The following is a 19,269-nucleotide window of genomic DNA, read 5'->3' as shown; positions in this document are numbered from 1 at the left end:
ATTTCCTGCTTGCCACGAGTAGTTGGACCGTATGCAAAGCTATATGAATTACAAACAAAACATATGACGGGGGCGGCGACTCTAACTGGAAGCAAGATTTCGCCATCTACATATAACCGCGCCCACTTACCGGGCATGGAGTAGGAAAACGCCTCTTGTGTTACACTGCATGTGACGTCCTGCGCGTGAACGTCGACGTTGGACCAATGCAAGCCTTGCGTTCCAACATGACGAGAGCGCGCAGAACAGTCTCATTAGACTGTCGGAGGCGCGCACTGGAACGCATGCGCACCACGTATTAGCTAGCTGGCTCAGCTGTCCGCGGTGCTGAATGTGAGAGCAGAAGCTGCGTGAGCAGGCGGACCAGGGTTGAAGCGAAATGGTGAAGCGAAAGAGCTCGGAGGGTCCAGAGCAGGAGCGCGGATGTCGCGGTGTGCCGTTGCCAATCCAGATCTTCCTATGGAGGCAGACAAGGTAAAGAAAACCCTCCCCGTCAAAAACGAAAAATACACGTCCTCACACTTCCTTCCTTGAGGGGTCCTTATAAAAGCCCCTCCCTCACACGGAAGACCTCCACCAGAGGCACGAGGGATCCCTAAAACAGCCCCTTTGTGAAGCCACCCAAAGACCTCAACCGAGACCACAAACCCCAACAACACTGCAGCAGCCGCCAACACTAACTACCTCACAAGACACTGCAAGAGCAGTTGCCGAAAATCAGTATTGTACCCCGTTACATCTACCGCCAGTAGGGACCTCTACCACATCCCCATAATAGAATCTCCAAAAATAGCCTCCCACTCCTACAAAAGTCTAACCACGGATGCACCCATTCACAGACCTTCAGCACTCCAGCCCCTTACCTCACTTTCACAACAGCCCCGCAAGATAGGTCATTACCACAGCCCTCAGGAACACCATTCAAATCAGCCCACCCAAAAACGTAACCCCATCATGAGACCAATCACCACAGTTCCTAATAAACACTCCTACCTGACCCATAACGAGACCTGCACTAGAGCATCCCATATGAGACTACTACACCACAGGCCCATAGGAGAAGCCGGCTAACTAATTCTCGGGATAGTCACATCAGATCTTCACACTACACTCCCTATAGACACCCCACACAGTCGTGCAGGAGCGAATTACAGCACCAATGACAGATGTCACCAAAGCACTAACTAGAGACACTGTTCCTAAAATAATCCACTGGAGAGACTCCCAACCACAGCCTTCACAAGAGACCCCAACAACATCCTGTATAAGAACCCCTACTAGAGACCCCCACGCCACTCCACATAATACACTTCCTATATCCTCCACAAGTTACCCTACAAGGCACCTCACAAAAATATGCACCCAGTAAAGCCTCATGATAGACTCCACCACAGCCAAAATAAAAATGTAACTAAAACTCCCTAGAGCGCCCCTACCACAACCCACAAGAAGCACCATTCCATCATAGCCCCATGAGAGTCCATTGCACTTCTTCAAGGATCTAACCTTGCCTCCTTGAGAGACCTACAAAACATCTGTTGCACAACCTTGACCCACTCCACATCCCTTACGAGAGGTACTACTGCTGCAGTTGGCCCCAAGTTTGGCATCCACTATAGTCCCTTGATAGACTCCTGGCCCACATAAGATACCCTCTCTGCAGCCTCCACTAATCACCCACGCCACAACCTCTATGAAAAGTCATACACCAAACCCCTCTGCACAACTTCCAACACAAGTCTCTTGCATGAGAGTTACCCTCCATAGTCTCCAACAGAGCACCACCACTCCCTAAAAGCCTTTTCACATCAGCCCCTTGCGAAAGCATCCTCAGATAGGACTACCCCCACAACAACTCCCTACAATCCTACCCACAAATCTAAGGATCTACAGCCACCTACCGATCCAGCTTTTCCTATTGAGTCCAACCAGGGACAGCAACCACCATCCGCAGCACAACACCATTCCAAAGCCCACCATCTCAATGTATCCAAATCACAAAATTCCAGGTATCATGTCCACCCACAGTATTCTTCACCATAAACCCCAACTGCGCATCCAGGTCATTGTGTGGAAGAGACAATGTGTAGCATCCAAGAGTCCCACAGAAAGCATCTACTGCACCAATCCAGCCCAGTCGTGAGTTTCCATGCCACTGCTGCCCAACCAGACCTTTTACAGGAGGCTTATAAGGTGCAGTCAGTCCTGCCCCTCCGCTCCCACACCGTTGACTTGTCCTATGCATCCACCACACCACAAGTCCTTCCCCCACAGGAACCCTACCCTAGCTCCGCAAATAAAATATTATCTAATAGCTTCATAAGAACATCCAGAAGAAAATCACACACAACCAATGAGGAATTCTACCCACCTCAAGAATAACCCTCAGCTTTGAAGGCAGCCTTTGTGATCCCTAAGCTCAGCAGTACTGACGTTTATTCAAAACCGGCAATCCAAGAAACACAAAAATGTAGAGGCTCAAAGCTCCACCTGTTTGCTTATGGATCATGTGCCCTTTAGAAGGTTAGAAAGTAGAGAGTTAGAACAGGCACAAAACAATGGCAACAAAAATAACTCGGAAACCTGAAGGGCATGGACACCACAAGAGAGAAGTCTAGGCTCAAACCTGATTGTTTTTTTATTTAAGTATACATATCCCTAAGACAAGTTTCAATAGAGGTCCTTCAAGACACATAAGCTCATTGGTGCCATACATCATCACCATCAGAAAAAGTAAAGCAGATCTTCCAAAGAGATGACCCCTAGATCTGGGGCTAAGGCAGTTTAAGGCCACCTTGCAAACGTGGCCTGGGCTGCTGTAAAGCTCCATACTCTTTCAGTAGGAGAACTGACTAGCCAAGCAAAATGTTCCAAAGGTCATGCTCTTAGTTTTTGAACTATTGTTCTCAAAGGAATCGGTACAACAGTGCTGGACCAAAAGATCCAGTAACTGCTGGAGGCATGTAGGCATGGATGTTAATAGAGCATCTGTGCCGTAGCACGACTAGCTAATCTCTCAAAGAGAAACGTGTGCTAACCTTAGCATACACATTCTTTTAATTAATTTTATTCCCATTTTTAGGCTGTTTTTACGACCAGAACTACACTTTTTTGGTAAAGACAGTGCACACAGCCAATCACCTAACTATGCAAGCTCCTCCTCCTTTTCTCTCTCTTTTATCACGAAAAATAATCCTACCTCTCAACAGCTCTTTCTCTGCATTCACATGAAACGATTTTGCTATGGTGTTTGGATTCCTTGTACGTATTTAAAAAATATTTGATTTAAAAAGCCTATGCACAATTTAGAAGTGTTTATGGAATCATTGCTCTGTATATTAAATCATTGCCCCATGCGGTTATATGAGCTACAGAATAGGGAAGGTACTGGATTACTTCAATTCACACATCAGAAAAAGACAATAGAGCACATAAATTCAAGTGTAGGTTCTGGAAAGAAAGATCAATGTCAGCTTTTCTGGATCTTTACAAGATGAATTTACATACAACTAATTTGAACTAAACTCAATTATATGGTGGTTGTACTGAAATTCAGCTTTAGTTCATATCCTCCTTAAGTAAAATGGGATACCCCTATGATAGAGAATGGACTTGGGCCAGGAGAGAGCTATGGCCACTCCAAAATCAGTATTGAGTGTTTGAAGAAAGAGAAGCAGGTTGAGGTCTTTGAGGCCAGTCATCTCTCTCTCTCTTGCGTGGCTAAAGTGTAATTTAGGTAGAAACATGCCCTTTACACTGGGGTCAATATTGAAACACATTTAATTTGAGAAGAAAGTTGAAAGGCATTATTTAGTGATCTGTGACATTTAAGAGTTATATACTTTGATATACGAAATCCTACAACATAGAACTAGAGGAGGAAGGAAAACTAAGGGAAGAACGTGGAGTTGAGGTCAGAGTATTATGGAATGGGATAAGTAATAGGTGATGGGCTGAGCTGAAAGAAATCAAAAGAAAGTGATTGTGCAACAAGAGCAAAATGGATCAAAGTAGAACTGCAGATGGAATATGTGTGATTTTAGGGAATGAAGGATTCTTATGCGAAAATGTGAGTAAAGAAGAATGAAAGTTATTGGGATGATGTTTTTAAGAACTTATTCAAAATATTTGGAGGGGTTAGCGAAACGATGGTAATTGAGTTGAATGTAGCCAGGGGAATAATAAGGTAAACACTAGCAAGATAATGACTTCAAAGATAGAGAGATACTCTCATCAGAGGATGAGAAGCTCGAGGGCATGAAGGGTAACTGAGACCGCAGTCAAATAATGGAGACAAAGGTGAATCAAATGGCTGGATTTAAACAGTAGTATATAGAATTGTGACCATGCAGCTAGATGAAATATAAGATCTGGACATTGGCTCCAGATAGAACAAGATACCACAAAGGGAAAAGTCCTTGGCATACCGAATGGTTGCCACATCTATTAAAGCAGTCAGATGATATGAAGCTCTTGGAACAGGTGCAGTTTGACCTCTTTGGGTGTGATCCTCCTCCCACTCAGTGAAACGTTTACTTGTGAGTTTTAAACACTCTAATTACTTAGTTAGCTGCAGTGATTGTCTTAAAAAGGACAGGTTTATGATGTTGAGTGTTTTGTGTGTTTCTTAATGTATTCGGGTCACGATATCAATCTCATCAAAATAATATCAAAACAATCAAAATCTATTTGTGGATATCCTCATGAACTGGCCATTTTAAGGACAACCCTCATAGCTAACTACACAAATTATAAGCTGGGGACAGAACCATCATACTAACATGAACTCATGCTGATATTATAACCTCTGTAATATGCTTGATAATAAGAACACATGACTGTTGACTCTTCATAATATAACAGTTCTCTTCCAGATACTTTCTGATTTGATGTGTTTTTTTAACAATGTTGAGGTTGTATTTGTAAACAATTAAAATGTATTTGTCAATAACACCAAAATGCTGGTAAGTGTAAGGACAATCCTCGCCGCCAACAATGCAAGTACAGTGCTAAAGGCTTTCATTCCTTAAGAAGTAGAACAAGGTATGATCCATGAAGGCTAGGAAAAGGAAGGTTGAATACCTGAAGGCACATCTATATAGTGGTGGTATTGCTACAATATTCCAAAGATTCAGTTTACTCTTATTTGAACAGAGAATCAGACCACGCTCGGGCTCCTGTGATACAAGTGATCTACAGATAGGCTAGTGAAATATGGATCTTCTTACAGAAGACATATGACTGAAGTATGTGTTTTCTTAGGGGCTGATCATTATTTGTAGACAGTTAGGTATAGGGCATTAGTTAGTGCACAGGAGGTTAACCTCTTTGGATATAAATTGCAAGCTGGATGGTCAACCTGGAATATAATGGAGGAGTAACATATGCTCATAAATACAGCGGAGTAGAAAGCTGAGGACTTGAAAAGTTTGAAGGAACAATATCTCGAGCATGGACTGCAGTGGAGCTAGATGTATCCTTTCGAAAAATATGTGTACAGATCAGAGTAAACACATAATACATACAATGAGTAGACTGGCTAAATATGATAGACCTGGGCTACATTGACATCGTAAGATGGAAAAGGAGTTGAGTCCTACATGGGGATGAGATTTAGCGGAGTTGTAGAAAATAAAGCCCATGTGCTGTAGTAGCACCAAATGGTGGGCGTGTGGTAGAGTGGCAAATTATGATGCATAGAGGGTAGAGCAGCACTACATCATGGCTGCAGTATGAGGGGTGCTGAGTAGATAGGAACAACGTTGTGAGCATTTGGCACACCAGCTCAATTTAATGTGCATACTAGTGGGAGACAACACGACGGGTTTATGGTAGAGTAGGCCAATGTTCCAGACATGTAAATTAATAGCAATATAATTGACATGTAGAAGAGTATCACAACATTATAGATATAGCCAGAGAGGCACAAGTATGATCGGCATCGAGTACAGTGACACAGTATAACTGTCATGTGGTAGAAGGCATAGTATTATGAATGTGGCACAGGGAGGTGAACAAGAGACACAGGGCCCGATTCACAGAACTAACTTAAGACAAAATCCTAAACTTACTACCATTTTCATATTCACAGAAGGCACTTACTCATTTTGGTATTCACAGAAGACACTTACTCACTTCGGTATTCACAGAAGTTAGGAGTCCTAACTTTAGGACTCCTAAATGCCTTCTGTCAATACCGAAAGCCTTAAAATTAGGATTTTTCTCAGTTTAGTAGTAGTATATTTAAGACTCCTAACTTTAGGACTCCTAAATGCCTTCTGTGAATACCGAAAGTCTTAAAATGAGGATTTTTCACAATTTAGTAGTAGTAAAGTTAGGACTCCTAACTTTACGACTCCTAAATACCTTCTGTGAATACGGAAAGCCTTAAAATTAGGATTTTGCTCAGTTTAGTAGTAGTAGAGTTAGGAGTCCTAACTTTAGGACTCCTAAACTGAGAAAAATCCTAATTTTAAGACTTTCGGTATTCACAGAAGGCATTTAGGAGTCCTAAAGTTAGGACTCCTAACTTCTGTGAATACCGAAGTGAGTAAGTGTCTTCTGTGAATACCAAAATGAGTAAGTGCCTTCTGTGAATACGAAAATGGTAGTAAGTTTAGGATTTTGTCTTAAGTTAGTTCTGTGAATCGGGCCCACAGTGTCCCAATGAGCCATACATTGGCTGTAGTGGCACAATATTATGAGCATAAGTTAGAGTGACATGATAGAGTGGGGATCAAATAGACTACCATAGTATGCTGGACAACGACTGTAGTGGCACCATTTGTTGGGCGTGCAATAAAGCAGCATAATTTATTGTGCATGGTGTAGAATAGCGCAATTGGATGGCAAGGTGATACAAATTACCTTAAGTGACCAAGTATATTAGACATAGCAAGTGTAGCATGGTGGCCCTGCGGTATATCAGTGAAGTTCAACAGGAGGGCACACCGTTGCCAGATATTTAGGATATCTGCTTAAGATCAAACTCTCCAGGACCAAAAAGTGTATGTCCCTAGGATGTAGGATCACAGTATGATGGACATTGAGTAAAATAGCACAATATGATCAACATGGGGAACAGTTCTACAGTATGCTGTGCATGGCGTATCCCTTCATACTATGCCTAACGTGATTTAAAGGCACTATCTGGTGGTTTGATGTTTATTTGTATAGTATGACGGACATGGTGTAGAGTGGCATAATATAATTAACATGGTCTATAGTGGCACAATTCAATAGCCATAGTGTACAGTAACAATACAATCGATATTGTCAAGAGTGGAAGAATACGATGGGTGTGGTGTAGAATGCCACAATACAATGGACATGGTCTAGAATGGCACATTACAATGGACATAGTGTAGATTGGCATAATACGATGAATATGGTTTGGGTGGCACAGTGCGCTAGTCATGGTGTAGAGTAGCACAATGCACGTGGTATTTTTTAGAATGGTTATATATGATAAACTTGATGAAGAGTGGCACAATGTGGTGTATATTGAGTTCAATGGCATAGTATAATATAACTGGAATAAAGTGACACAGTGTAATCGACTGGGAGCAGAGTGTCACAATACAGTTGCTCAAGTGGCACAATATGACTGTAAAGGTGTACAGTGGAACAGTATTAGAAACAAAGCAGACCAGTTGAATATATTGGGCACGAGAAGAGCAGCAGGGTGTGCTGGAAATGGCAGAATGGCACAATCAACTGGACATGTGTTAAACTGGCACAATGTGATGAACATGGGGAAGAGCAACACGGTATGATGAGCATGGGAAAGAGTCACTCTAATGGATGAATAGGGTGTCCAAGCACTAAGGGTGAACATGTGGATTAAAGGGAAGTGCAAGTGGTGTCATATGGCCAGTGGTGCAGACATATGAGATGCCTGGGGTTAAAAACCTGTCCAGTGAAGGGAACCTGATGGTAGAGGTTAGAAGGAAAAGGTGACTATTGAATTTAAGAGGCAAACGACTGATACGAATGTTCCTGTCCATAGAGGATGAATATTAACTTAATTATTTTGAAGGATTTAAATATTTTTGAGAGGGGGGGGAAGTTAAATCAAGATGTGGGCTTTTGGGGTGACAAGGGGAGGGCAGAAAAATCAGTCCTTCTAATGGAAGCGTCCAGATATCTGATATCGAGTACTGAACATCCAGGTATTTATGGGGGACTGGGGTGGGGGGGAGGGGTTGAGCGCTTGTTGTAAGGGTGCTATGCATAGGGATCAGGCATTCACTACCTTTGGAGTCAAGGAGCTCCTATCTCTGTGTGCTCGTCTGCGAAGGAAACCTCTCTCAGCCTCAGCAGTGTCATTGAACTACAGAGCGGTAAAACATTTACAGTCTGCATGCGTTCACCCTCTATTGCAATCCTGCACTGATTCAGGTACTCGTGCTGGGCACCTGTTAGCAAGATTCCAAGAGACTATATTCACCAGTTCCATATTTAAAAATTGAGTTCTCTTTCCCTAGTCTGTGCAAGCCTGATTTCATTAATGAGCAGTTTGTCCTGATAAAAATGTAAATCCAGTATTTGTAAAGCGCACAGCTACCCGTAGGCATCCCGGCGCTGGGGGCCTTCGGGAAGATTAAGCGAGCTATTGCCCAGAGTCACATGGTGCTGGGCTGACCTGCCGCCGGTGCCTATATGTTTATCCAGTACGATTTTTCCAACCAGCTGTGGCTTTTAAGTGTTCTGTTTACAGCCTATTGTGCGATCTGTGGTGGTAGACGGAATGTTTCATGAGAGCGGGTCATTCCAGATAGAGCCAGAAGCTGGGCCTCGAGGGTTTAAGAAAGAAGATATATATGCCTTCGCCATTTCCTTGTCCTCTGCATGCTTTGAATTGTTTCCCGGAGTCAGAAATTAATGAATGAATATACATAATGTCTTCCTTAACTAAATGGCTTCCTACGATGCAAGGATTGAGGGAAAATCAGCAATGCTCACCTCGAAAGAAAATCCCGAGATACATCGGAATTTTCCTTTATATTTTGTTTGGCTGTTGGGAAAAGGCAGCCATCCAGGCTGTCTCTGCCACTGCGAAAACATTCTGGGTTCTAGAAGCTTTTAAAGATGTGTATCTACTAGCAGCAATGACTGACCAGGCTGTGTGGTGTGAACGGGCTGTAAATACCCGCTGCAGGGAAATGTACCGAGGGTGGTCGTGTTTTTATCATTAGCTCAACAGGTACTGATTCCTTCCAGGGTGAGAAGCTCGCATCACACGGCGTGTTTGAAATTGAAACAGTGTGTTTTTTTACAATTTGCCTTTCATAGAAGTGCTCTGTATGGGAGCTGGGTGAGCAGGCGTTTTCTATGGTAATATGTATCCCCATTTTTCTGAATTCAATATAGGGGATACAGGAAGGAGGAGTTTGTCTGATGTAGGACTTGTTCTTAAGTCATTTCTCTGCACCTCTCGTCTTTCCACCCATTTTATTTAAATGGTTTGTGAAAACTCCCATTGTGTCCCCCCTCGCTGTCGCGTTACACCCACTTTCTTAACACAGCCTTTGTATGATTTTTGCTTTTCACTCCTCTCCATCTCTGTATATCTGCTGTCTGTGTTTCCGCCATTGCCGTGCTCCATTTGGCTGTAGGATTATAACATTTTGAGGGTATGAGAAATGAATGGTTCCCTACGCACAGACAGTATTTAATGTGCTGCCGAGCATGGAACACGTCATGCAGTGGGTAACATAATTACTGTTTATGTGAAATGAAAAGCTGGAGGGGAGCTGAGAAAGGCCGGGTATTGCGTGTGCAATTGGTGTTCTCTAACAGGGAAAGAAATCCAAGAAAGAGGCGGATAAGCAAAGGTGGTGAAGGGGCTCTTGGGTGAAAAGATGGAGCTAAAAGCAGGAAGAGAGGCGTGGCGAATGTTGAAATTGACAGAAAAGGCCGTGGATGGTGTTTAGTAGGAAAAGCTGAGCTTTACTCCATGTAGATGAGACTAAGACACTTGATAGCCAGGGCTCAACAGAAAGTAATGAGGCACATGTAGCATTGCCACCTCATAGGGCTCTCCTCATCCCGAGTCCCAGTCATATTGTAGTGAGGGAGGTAATGACTGAGAGGCAAAGGACAGACACATGCAAGGGAGAGGGAGAAAGTTAGATCTAATGGGAATAGGAGGAAGAGATTGAGGTTTGCCAGGGACCAAGGCATGGGCAAGGTAAGGGCCGGGCAGCTTTTGTTGACATGGGAGACAGAGTGATAGTGAAGGTGAAGGGAATGTGCTACAGGGAAGTAGATAGAGATAAGAAAGGAGAGAAGAGATTAACACACAGATGCGATTAGTAAGGGACAGGGGAGGGCAATAAGGGAATGGAGCGAAAGCTTAAAAGGAAATGAAAGCAAAGAGATAAAGATCAGGGTAGAGTGACATAAAGAGACCGGGGCAAATGGTAAGTGAAATACCCCTTTAAAATAGACTGAAAAAAACTGGAATGTTCTAAAAAAAACTTCAAACATGAACTTTGGCAACCTAGCAATAACTCCGCATTCATGGGAGTTCACAGGCTTCTTCTAATTACTTGTTACTGGATGATTACCTCCAGGGGGGAATCTGTACTGCATATTTAATTCAATGTGTGATACTAGTGATCTATTTGAAATGTGTGCACTCAACTGAAAAGGTGACTCCAATTGCTAGTTTTTATGTTCTCTGAAATGCCATGATATAATGACAAATTTTAGATCTCCCCTGGACCAAGGAATGTACCGTCACTTTCCCAGGGAGACAATATCAGTTCCAAACTTATGGAATATAACATATACACAGCACTTCCTAAGGTGGGAAACTTTCAACACTCCCCCAAAGGCAAGGCAAGAAAACAATATACTTTGCACATCACTTGCCAGGAGTATAACAACTTCCTATAACACAATTACCCGCTAGAAGGGAATTCACCCATCCTTCTACAACAGAATACTTGGCCAAGAAGAGTCCACACCTCCTGCTACAAGGAAAAGACGAATTGGTATTTCTGGGATGTATTTATTAGTAAATAGCACCACACAGTAAGCCAAATGCACCAATCATAGCAGACTCTAACATATCAATAGTATGATTGAAACACAATCAAGGCAAATATATATGTAGAAATATATATGTATGGATATAAGAATCAGAAAATAAGAAGGAAAGGAGAGAATCAGTAAAGAATCAAGAGACAGTTAGTAGCAGAGACACCTCACCTAATGCTCCATTATTTCACCCCGCTTTGCTCAAGGGGAGTCCATTGCTTGAACCGGGCGAAAGCTCAGAGGTGAGACTAGCCTCCACTCTTGCGTGACAGTACGTCTGCTCCACGGATGAACTTCCACCAGGCCAGTGTAGACTCCCCTTTTTAATACACATTCAAACACAGCGAAGCTTCTAGCAAGCCCCGCCCCCTAGTTCTCATGAGAGCCCGTACCAGCCTGTTCCAAGGTCACAGCAACGGTTGATCAGGCCCTTGCTATGACTACAGGACAGACCATGTACATTCCCCTGATAAGAACCGGTTCTCTCTAGTCAGTAAAAACAAGAGGAAAGCAAAGCATGCCCTCTTCTTCATGCAGGCACAGAAAATGGCTTCAGCATGAAAATGGAGTTAGTTAAGCCATGCACACAGAAAGGCCCAAAGCAAGGCCCAAAGCAAGATGGAATCAGAAAAGCAAGGATGACATGAAACCATGTCAAAGGAGCACCTATAATTCTCATCCACACAACTTACAAGCACCAGTTTGCACACAGAAAAGTTTGAAGCAAGGTAAAGTCAGAAGGCAGGATGACATTAGACCACGTCAAAGCCAATAGGTCAAAGTCATAATTCACCTAACCCAAATAACATTATACACTTAATCCCTCAGTATACAACATTGAGCACATGTGTGCACCACCACCCACAAGACTGCACCTCAACATCCCATACCTTCTATTCTTGGAAAGACTATTCCACTAAAAGAGAGAAGAAAAGCAGGCATATGCAAACCCATCCTACATTAAGGCTAAGTTAACATAACACACTTAAGTCAGTACAAAATGGTGGTGGTTGAGGGTCATCATAGGGTGTCAGACCACAAAAGTGGCTCATTCGCCACATTGCACCCCATGACCCTCGATCATCGATCACATATGTCAAAAACAAAATCTCTTAACTAAAGGCACAACTATGAATGAAGCACTGCATCTCTTAACTGCAAAAATGGAATCATTGCAAAGCAAATAGCAACTGTATATCATAACTGAAAAACAAAACTACCATTGAAGCACTGCATATCTCAATTGAGAGCAAAAATACTACATTGCAAACCTGAAAAACTCATCAAAAGTATACGATAATCACTTTAGACCAAATAAAGACTGCATTCCCTAAAGACATGTAGAGGCAATAACTCAGGTGCATCTAGAAATAGCTCATAGATATCTGGATACATGTTTAAATGAATACACAAAATAAATGAATCAAGCTCTTGAATGCTCCTAATGCCTCTAATGGTTAAACTGGAAACTCTACTGCCAAACTCATATATATCTTTTTTTTTTTTTTTAAGTTTCAAAAACCTTTATTGACAATATAGGAGAAACATAAGGCAGTTGCCCACCGTACAGTATACAAAGGCCACGAGCTGCCAAGCGGGCGGGTCCCCTCAAGAGCAATAACACAGCCATTCAGCCGACATCCCGGAGGACCGGCGGCGTCTTGAACACCCAACCCATGACAAATGTGCGACCACGCGCCTGACAGCGTACTGCAGCTGCGCTACTTCTGGCCCACGCAATAGTCTGCATATGACTCCGGCCGTCGTAGGCCGTCGGCCGACATCGGCGAACCCAACCACACACTCAGTAACTCCAACCAAAACCCCAACTCCCTACTCTCCCTCCCACCCCTCGCACGCACATCTTCTTGTCTGGTCAGGCGACCTTGCCTAAGTGTGTCAGCTGCCACTGCAGCCCAAGTCAGCCAGGCGCAGCACTTCACCACTATCAGACCGTCCGCCTCACTGCCCCACGCCACTACTCTCCTAGGACTCCCGCTCCCCGGACCTCCCGGGGCAAACTGAAGGCCCTCCCGCATGCTCCCTAGACAATCGACCCCTCCAATTCACCATACCGCACCGCACAACCACACCTTCACCCTGAGAGCGTATCAGAAGCAGCTGCGCACTCATCAAGGGCACGCGCATCAATGACCTCCCCCCGCGAGTCACCACCATCAGTTGGCCCTGGAGCTGCAGAGGTGAGGTACGTTTTGTATAATTCCCAGAAATTCTTAGGGCGACTCCTCAGCGGCAGCAATTCACTGTATATCTCAGCCTGTGTGCTGCAGTACAGCATGTCCCTAGCCCACCGTTTCATGGTGGGGAGGGGCCCTCTCATCCAACAAAGTGCGGCAACTCTTCTAGCAATAAGCAATGCCATGTCAACCAAGCGTCGCTGAGCCACCGGAAGAGGCCTTGAGTACCCCAGCAACGCCAGAGCGGGGTCGGGGTGAACCTCAGTGCCCAAGATCCGGCTTAACTCTGCAAAGACCTCCGTCCAGAACTTTGCCGTTCCCGGGCAGAGCCAAGCCATGTGCATAAAGTCGGCCACAAGATAATGGCAGCGCTCACACTCCGCTGACGGCCTGAGCCCATACCTATGCAGCCGTTCCGGGGTATAGTACACCCTCTGTAGAAACTTAAAATGCACCAACCTGTGCCGGCCGTTGAGCGAAATCTTCTTGGTGCTAGCACAGCAATATCTCCACATCTCGTCCGTGAGTTCCAATTGTATGTCCTCTTGCCAGGCTAGCCGCGCCACATCGTACTGACGCGCCAACTGCCGGTCTCCTATTCTTTTAAGATTCGAAATCAATTTTGGCGGAGCTACCGTTTTGATAACATAGGTAAGTTCCGGAACCACCGGGGGCTCCACCATGCCCGGACTCAGCGCAACCGACAGCGCCCGACGGACCCTATGGAACTGAAAACGCTGCAGGAGCGTGGGGGTGGACTGAGCCAGCTCAAGCTGGTCCCACGTCCTGGCAACCCCATCCAAAAATAAATCTTCCATCCGCACGATGCCCAGCGCATTCAATGCCTGAATCACTCCCCTCTCCCTCAGCGGCGGGAGCCAAGTTGCCCATTCCACTGGTAGCAGAGGTGAGTACAGCAATGTACAGCCGTGCGCCCTCCTCAACTCCTGCCACGCATGTGTCGTGGCTGTGAGGGAGTCCAGGCGCCCGACCGAGCGGCCCGCAGGCTGGAAGACGACCGCAGGTAATGGGAGCGGGTCCGCAAACAGACGTTCCAGAATAACATGAGGGACATCCGCGCTGGCATGTATCCACGTGTGGAGGTGCGCCGCCTGCGCGACCCTGTAATATCTTTCCATGTCCGGAGCACCCAGCCCCCCCATGTCATACGGAAGGGTTAACACCTTCCACTGTACTCTAGGCTGTTTGCCCCCCCAAGCCAATTTAATCAGGGTGTGTGTCAGCTGCTTAAAAAAGGCCTTAGACAGTACTATGGGTATGTTGGTAAAGAGGAACAAAAATCTCGGTAAGATGACCATCTTCATGATGGCTATTCTGCCCAGCAGCGACAACGGCAGTCGATTCCACGACTCGACATCGTCTACCAATTTAGCGTAGGCTACACCATAGTTTTCTCTGAGAAGCACCTCAGGGTCTTTATGTAACTGTATCCCTAAGTATCTGACCGAGTCTGTTGTCCATTGCAGTGGGAATTCCATCGGGAATTGGGTCGTTACCGGCGTCAGCGGGAACGCCAGCGACTTGTTCCAATTCACTCGGAGGCCAGACAGCTCTCCGAACCTGACCACTTCTCGCAAGATTGACGTAAGGTTCTCCTCCGGGTCGCGGACATAAAGCAGCGTATCGTCTGCGTAAGCAGAAATACCAATTTGGTATGTAGGGAAATTAATGCCCTCGTACCAGTGGTACTCCCTGATCGCGCACGCCAATGGTTCCGCCACCAGGGCATAAAGGAGAGGTGAGAGGGGGCAGCCTTGCCTTGTCCCTCTGTTGATCCCAAAGGCCTCTGTTACCCGATCGCCCATGCGGAGCCTGGCTGTAGGCTGGTAGTATAGTGCTCCAAGCATCTGCAGGAAGGGCTCACCCAAGCCTATCTTGCGCAGCACACGTACCATAAAGGGCCACTCCACCGAGTCGAAGGCTTTTTCCATATCAAGGAAAATGGCCAAGGCCTTGGTGTCCGGACGCACATGTTGCATTGTCCCCAGTACTGTGCGGATGTTATACGTAAGGTTCCTGGCCGGTATAAATCCAGCCTGCTCCGGCGCAACAAGTTCCGGCACCAGCAATGCCAAACGCGTGGCTAGCACCTTGGCGTATAACTTCACGTCCACATTTAGAAGCGAGAGCGGCCGGTATGACCCGCACTCGTTAGGGGGCCTCCCTAGCTTCAGGATAGTAACTAGCAGTGCCTCACGCATAGTGTCCGGCATGTAGCCCTCCTGGCATATTGCTTCAAACAAGGTGATCAGATGGGGGAGGAGCTTATCCTTGAAGGCCTTATAAAAGGCCACAGTCAGCCCATCAGCCCCAGGGGCGCTGCCCGCCCGCATTCCCTCTAGTGCCTCCAAGATCTCGTCCTGCTGAATGGGGAGCGACAGAAATTCCCTCTGGGAGTCGGATAAGAAGGGCATTTTGATGTAACTGAGGTAATCCTCAATTTCCTCCTCCATCTGGGTAGACCTGGCTGCGTATAGCCCCGCGTAGTAGTTCTTGAACTCGGCATTAATCGCCTCCACCTCGGAGACCACCGTACCATCCCCAGTGATCAACTCGTCGATGACCAGGGGTTTCCTGCTGTTTCTCAGTATTCTAGCTAGCAGCGATCCCGGGCGCTCGCTCTCCCCATATGCTCGGGCCGTGGCGTACTTGCCCATATGTCTTACCTCCCTGTCCGCCTCCTCATGGTATTCCGAGACTAGCGCTTGAATCTGGGCCTCCACCTCTGTATCGACAGACGACTGTCGTCTCTCTTCCAGCTGCACCAGCTGGGCCTCTATCTCCTTAAGTCTCCCCCGTAGAGATCTGAGAACACCGGAATGCTTAGCCATGGCCATGCCTCTGATGTATGCTTTGAATGAGTCCCAGATCGTGTGGAAACTTTGAACCGAGCCCAAATTGGTGGCGAAGAAGGTCTCTATGTCCTCCGCCAGTTCACCCCGGAAGACCTCATCTAGTAGCGAATACGGCGGAAATCTCCAAGTAAATGGAGGGATACGTTTAACCGGGGTGTCCAATATGAGGAGCAGCGGGGAGTGATCCGAAAGCGTACGCGGGAGGACCACGCAACTCTTGACCAACTCAAATATCGACTGCGACGCTAGCCAATAATCAATTCTGGTGTGGACATCGTGGTAAGCAGAGTAGTGCGTATACCCCCCTCTACCCGGGTGCCCTTGCCTCCAGACGTCCACCAAGTCTAGTCTGGTGAGCTCCGCCTGCATGAGTGATGCCGCTGCCGCCGGGCGACGCGTCGGACCGGATGAGCGATCCAAAGCTGGGTCAAACGTAAAGTTAAAGTCACCCCCCCACACCATGCGGGCGCCCGCGTAGCGGCGACAGTTGACGGCCAACGCTGCATAGAACTCGGGGTTGTCGTAGTTGGGACCGTACACGTTTACTACTATGAGGTCATGACCTTTCCCAGCGCATCTGGCAATCAGATAACGCCCGTCCGAGTCAGCCTCCAGAACTGTCAACACCAACCTGGAACGGGGATTCACCCAAGTAATCACCCCTCTGGAGTGCGAGGTAAAGCCGGCCGCCACGCTGGTGCCCGCCAAGCCCCTCGCATTCAGTATATGACTCGCTAGTGGGAGGTGCGTCTCCTGCAGGAGCGCCAGATCTATATGATGTCTATTCAAGTAACTCAGCACTTTCCTCAATTTGCGGAAATCATTCAGTCCCCTAACATTCCATGTCAGCGCCCTCAGGGAAGCATTGTCATTTTCGCCAGTCAAATCCCTAGGGTCTCCCATTGCAGGAACCTCGCGCTTCAGCAAACTTATCCCAATCGATCCAGTGAGACGCGCCACCCATCAATAACAACCAGACACATCTATCCAAAGACAACGCCAAGAAACAAACTGCCTGCCATTCCACAGCGCGTGCGATCCCCCAAACCCCAACTCCAACCCGCCCCCCCACCCACAGCCGACCTCCCCCAACCTGGCCAGACAGTTCCCCTAAACACCCTCCCCCTCCCCCAAAACAAGCACTCATCGCAAACATCCCGCCAATCACACCCCACCTCATCCTATTAGACAACTGCGCTGGGGCCAAGGTCGCCAGGCGTTTCGAAAGTCGCAATCAGGCAACAGGTCAGCCCTAAGCGCTCCCCCGCCGCCCCGCTCTCGGGTAACCCAGCTGCTTGGTGAGCTACTTCCCAATCTCTCTCCCAGATGTCAGCGGACCCCCCACCGTCTTCACCCAACGACAGATCCCAACAGCCACCCCTCCCGCTCAGGCCCAATTAGGACTCCATCTATTCCACGCCCAACACGTAGGCCAGCCGGCAGCCTGCCACCTCCCAGCGTCTAGTCTCCAATAGATCAGTGACCTGTGCAATTTATGGGAACATCATCGTTCTAGTGGCAATAACAAAAGAGACATCAGGAGGGGTGCCCCGCAGAACTTAAGTGCCAGTTCGTCAAACGGCAATTAGAGAGCCGGACACGGGTATCACCGGATATCATGCCACCCCCAAGCGGCATGCGAGGCTAAGCAGGCCATTTGCAAACCGCGTCAGGCCTCCCATCCGCACCTAGTCCTGCCCTTCCAGGCCCGAGGCCCCCTCCAAAGCGTCCCCTTGGCCTCTGGGGCCGTTCTGCCGCTCCCTAGACCATACCTTCAGGGATTTCTGGAGTTCTCTCGGGTCCGTAAAGAAGTGGGAATGTCCTTACCTGTTAATCAGGAGCCTAGCCGGATAGAGCATGGCATAGTCCAGGCCAAGGTCCCGCAGCTGTTGTTTAAACGGTGAAAACTGTCGTCTCTCCTCCTGAACTTTCGCCGTGAAGTCTGGGAAAATCGAGATGTCCATTCCCTCATATCGCAGCTTGCCTTTTTCCCTGGCCACCCGGAGAGCCACATCCCTGTCTCTGTAATTCAGGAGCTTCGCGATGATCGGCCGCGCCGGCGCTCCCAGCCGGGGGCGCTGGCCCAACGATCTGTGAGCCCGCTCGACCACAAACATGGGCGAGAACACATCGTCTCCCAGCAATGTATGCAAAAGTTTTTCGACGAAAAGCTCCATCTTACCAGTCGGGGTCGACTCCGCTACTCCCGTTATGCGAATGTTCGACCGTCTGGACCTGGCCTCCAAGTCCTCGGACTTGTCCTGGATAACCTGTAGAAGCTTGCTGAGCTGTTTGCGGTCCGCGTCCCACTCTGTTTGGGCCTCTTCCACCTTCATGATTCTGCTTTCGGCCGTATCCAACCTCTCCGCGTTCTTGTCAACGCGCTCCGACATACGGTCCATGCGATAGGTGAGCGCATCCAATTTTGCGTCAATAGCGGTCAGGCTACCCTGCAGGCCCTTCTCCATCGCCACCAGCATCTCCCTGATGTCCGTGCCCGCCGAGGTCTCCGCTCCTGCCCCGCCTGCAGATGCCTCCTGCCCCGCGCCAGTGCTTGTGGCTCCCTTTGGCTTGCGCGGGTCAAACGAGAGTTTGGGCTGCGTTTTATCGCCCTTCACCATGGCTATGTCTCTCAGTCTCCACACCACCAGGCCTGCAGTCCTCAGTCAGGGCGACGCTGCAGAATCCGGGATCTTCAAATGGATCTGGTATGTAAGGAAACACCCGGGGAGGGCCACCAGACCCTCGTCTAGGCCAACTGCACCACTGAGATCCCACGCAGGAGCGCGGTCTCGCCGCAGGTCACTCCAAGCGGCCACCAGAATCACCACTCCGCTGTTCGGGGCTCCCCGGCTCCGCTATTAACGCTAGGGTGTCCCGTCCCGGGGGGCAAACAAGCTGGTGACTCCTCACCCAGCACACGGCTTGGTCCCGCTCACCCTGTCTCCCAGGCCAGATTGCTTCAGGTACCTGGGGGACTCACCGACGGGAGCCACCCGCGCGGCCGTGGGGGGTCCACTCTGTTCCTCCGGAGCCCAGTCACCGCACACCAGGTCACCCCCAGGGAGCCTCGCCGCTCGATGTTGTCCGCGCCTCAAGGGCCGCACGTCGCCGATGTCTCCCGGGCTCCCAGTCCGGTGCGGACGGCT

The 19,269-nt window shown here is 47.7% G+C and overlaps 1 protein-coding gene across 1 annotated transcript in view; it reads left to right on the top strand.

Annotated features, from left to right (window-relative positions):
* The first annotated feature begins 339 nt into the window (after positions 1–339).
* UNC80 (unc-80 subunit of NALCN channel complex) overlaps positions 340–19,269 on the top strand; it is a 3,271,126-nt gene continuing 3,252,196 nt past the window's right edge. Inside the window, exon 1 of the mRNA XM_085648598.1 lies at positions 340–474. Coding sequence (XP_085504724.1) covers positions 380–474 — 95 coding nt within the window. The 5' untranslated portion in view covers positions 340–379. The remainder of the gene's footprint in view (positions 475–19,269) is intronic.

Source organism: Triturus cristatus, chromosome 3_2 (genome assembly GCF_964204655.1).
Source record: "Triturus cristatus chromosome 3_2, aTriCri1.1, whole genome shotgun sequence".
In the NCBI taxonomy this organism is placed as follows: domain Eukaryota; kingdom Metazoa; phylum Chordata; class Amphibia; order Caudata; family Salamandridae; genus Triturus; species Triturus cristatus.
The sequence above is the reverse complement of the archived record's forward strand: the minus strand, read 5'-3'. Positions and strand labels throughout refer to the sequence as shown.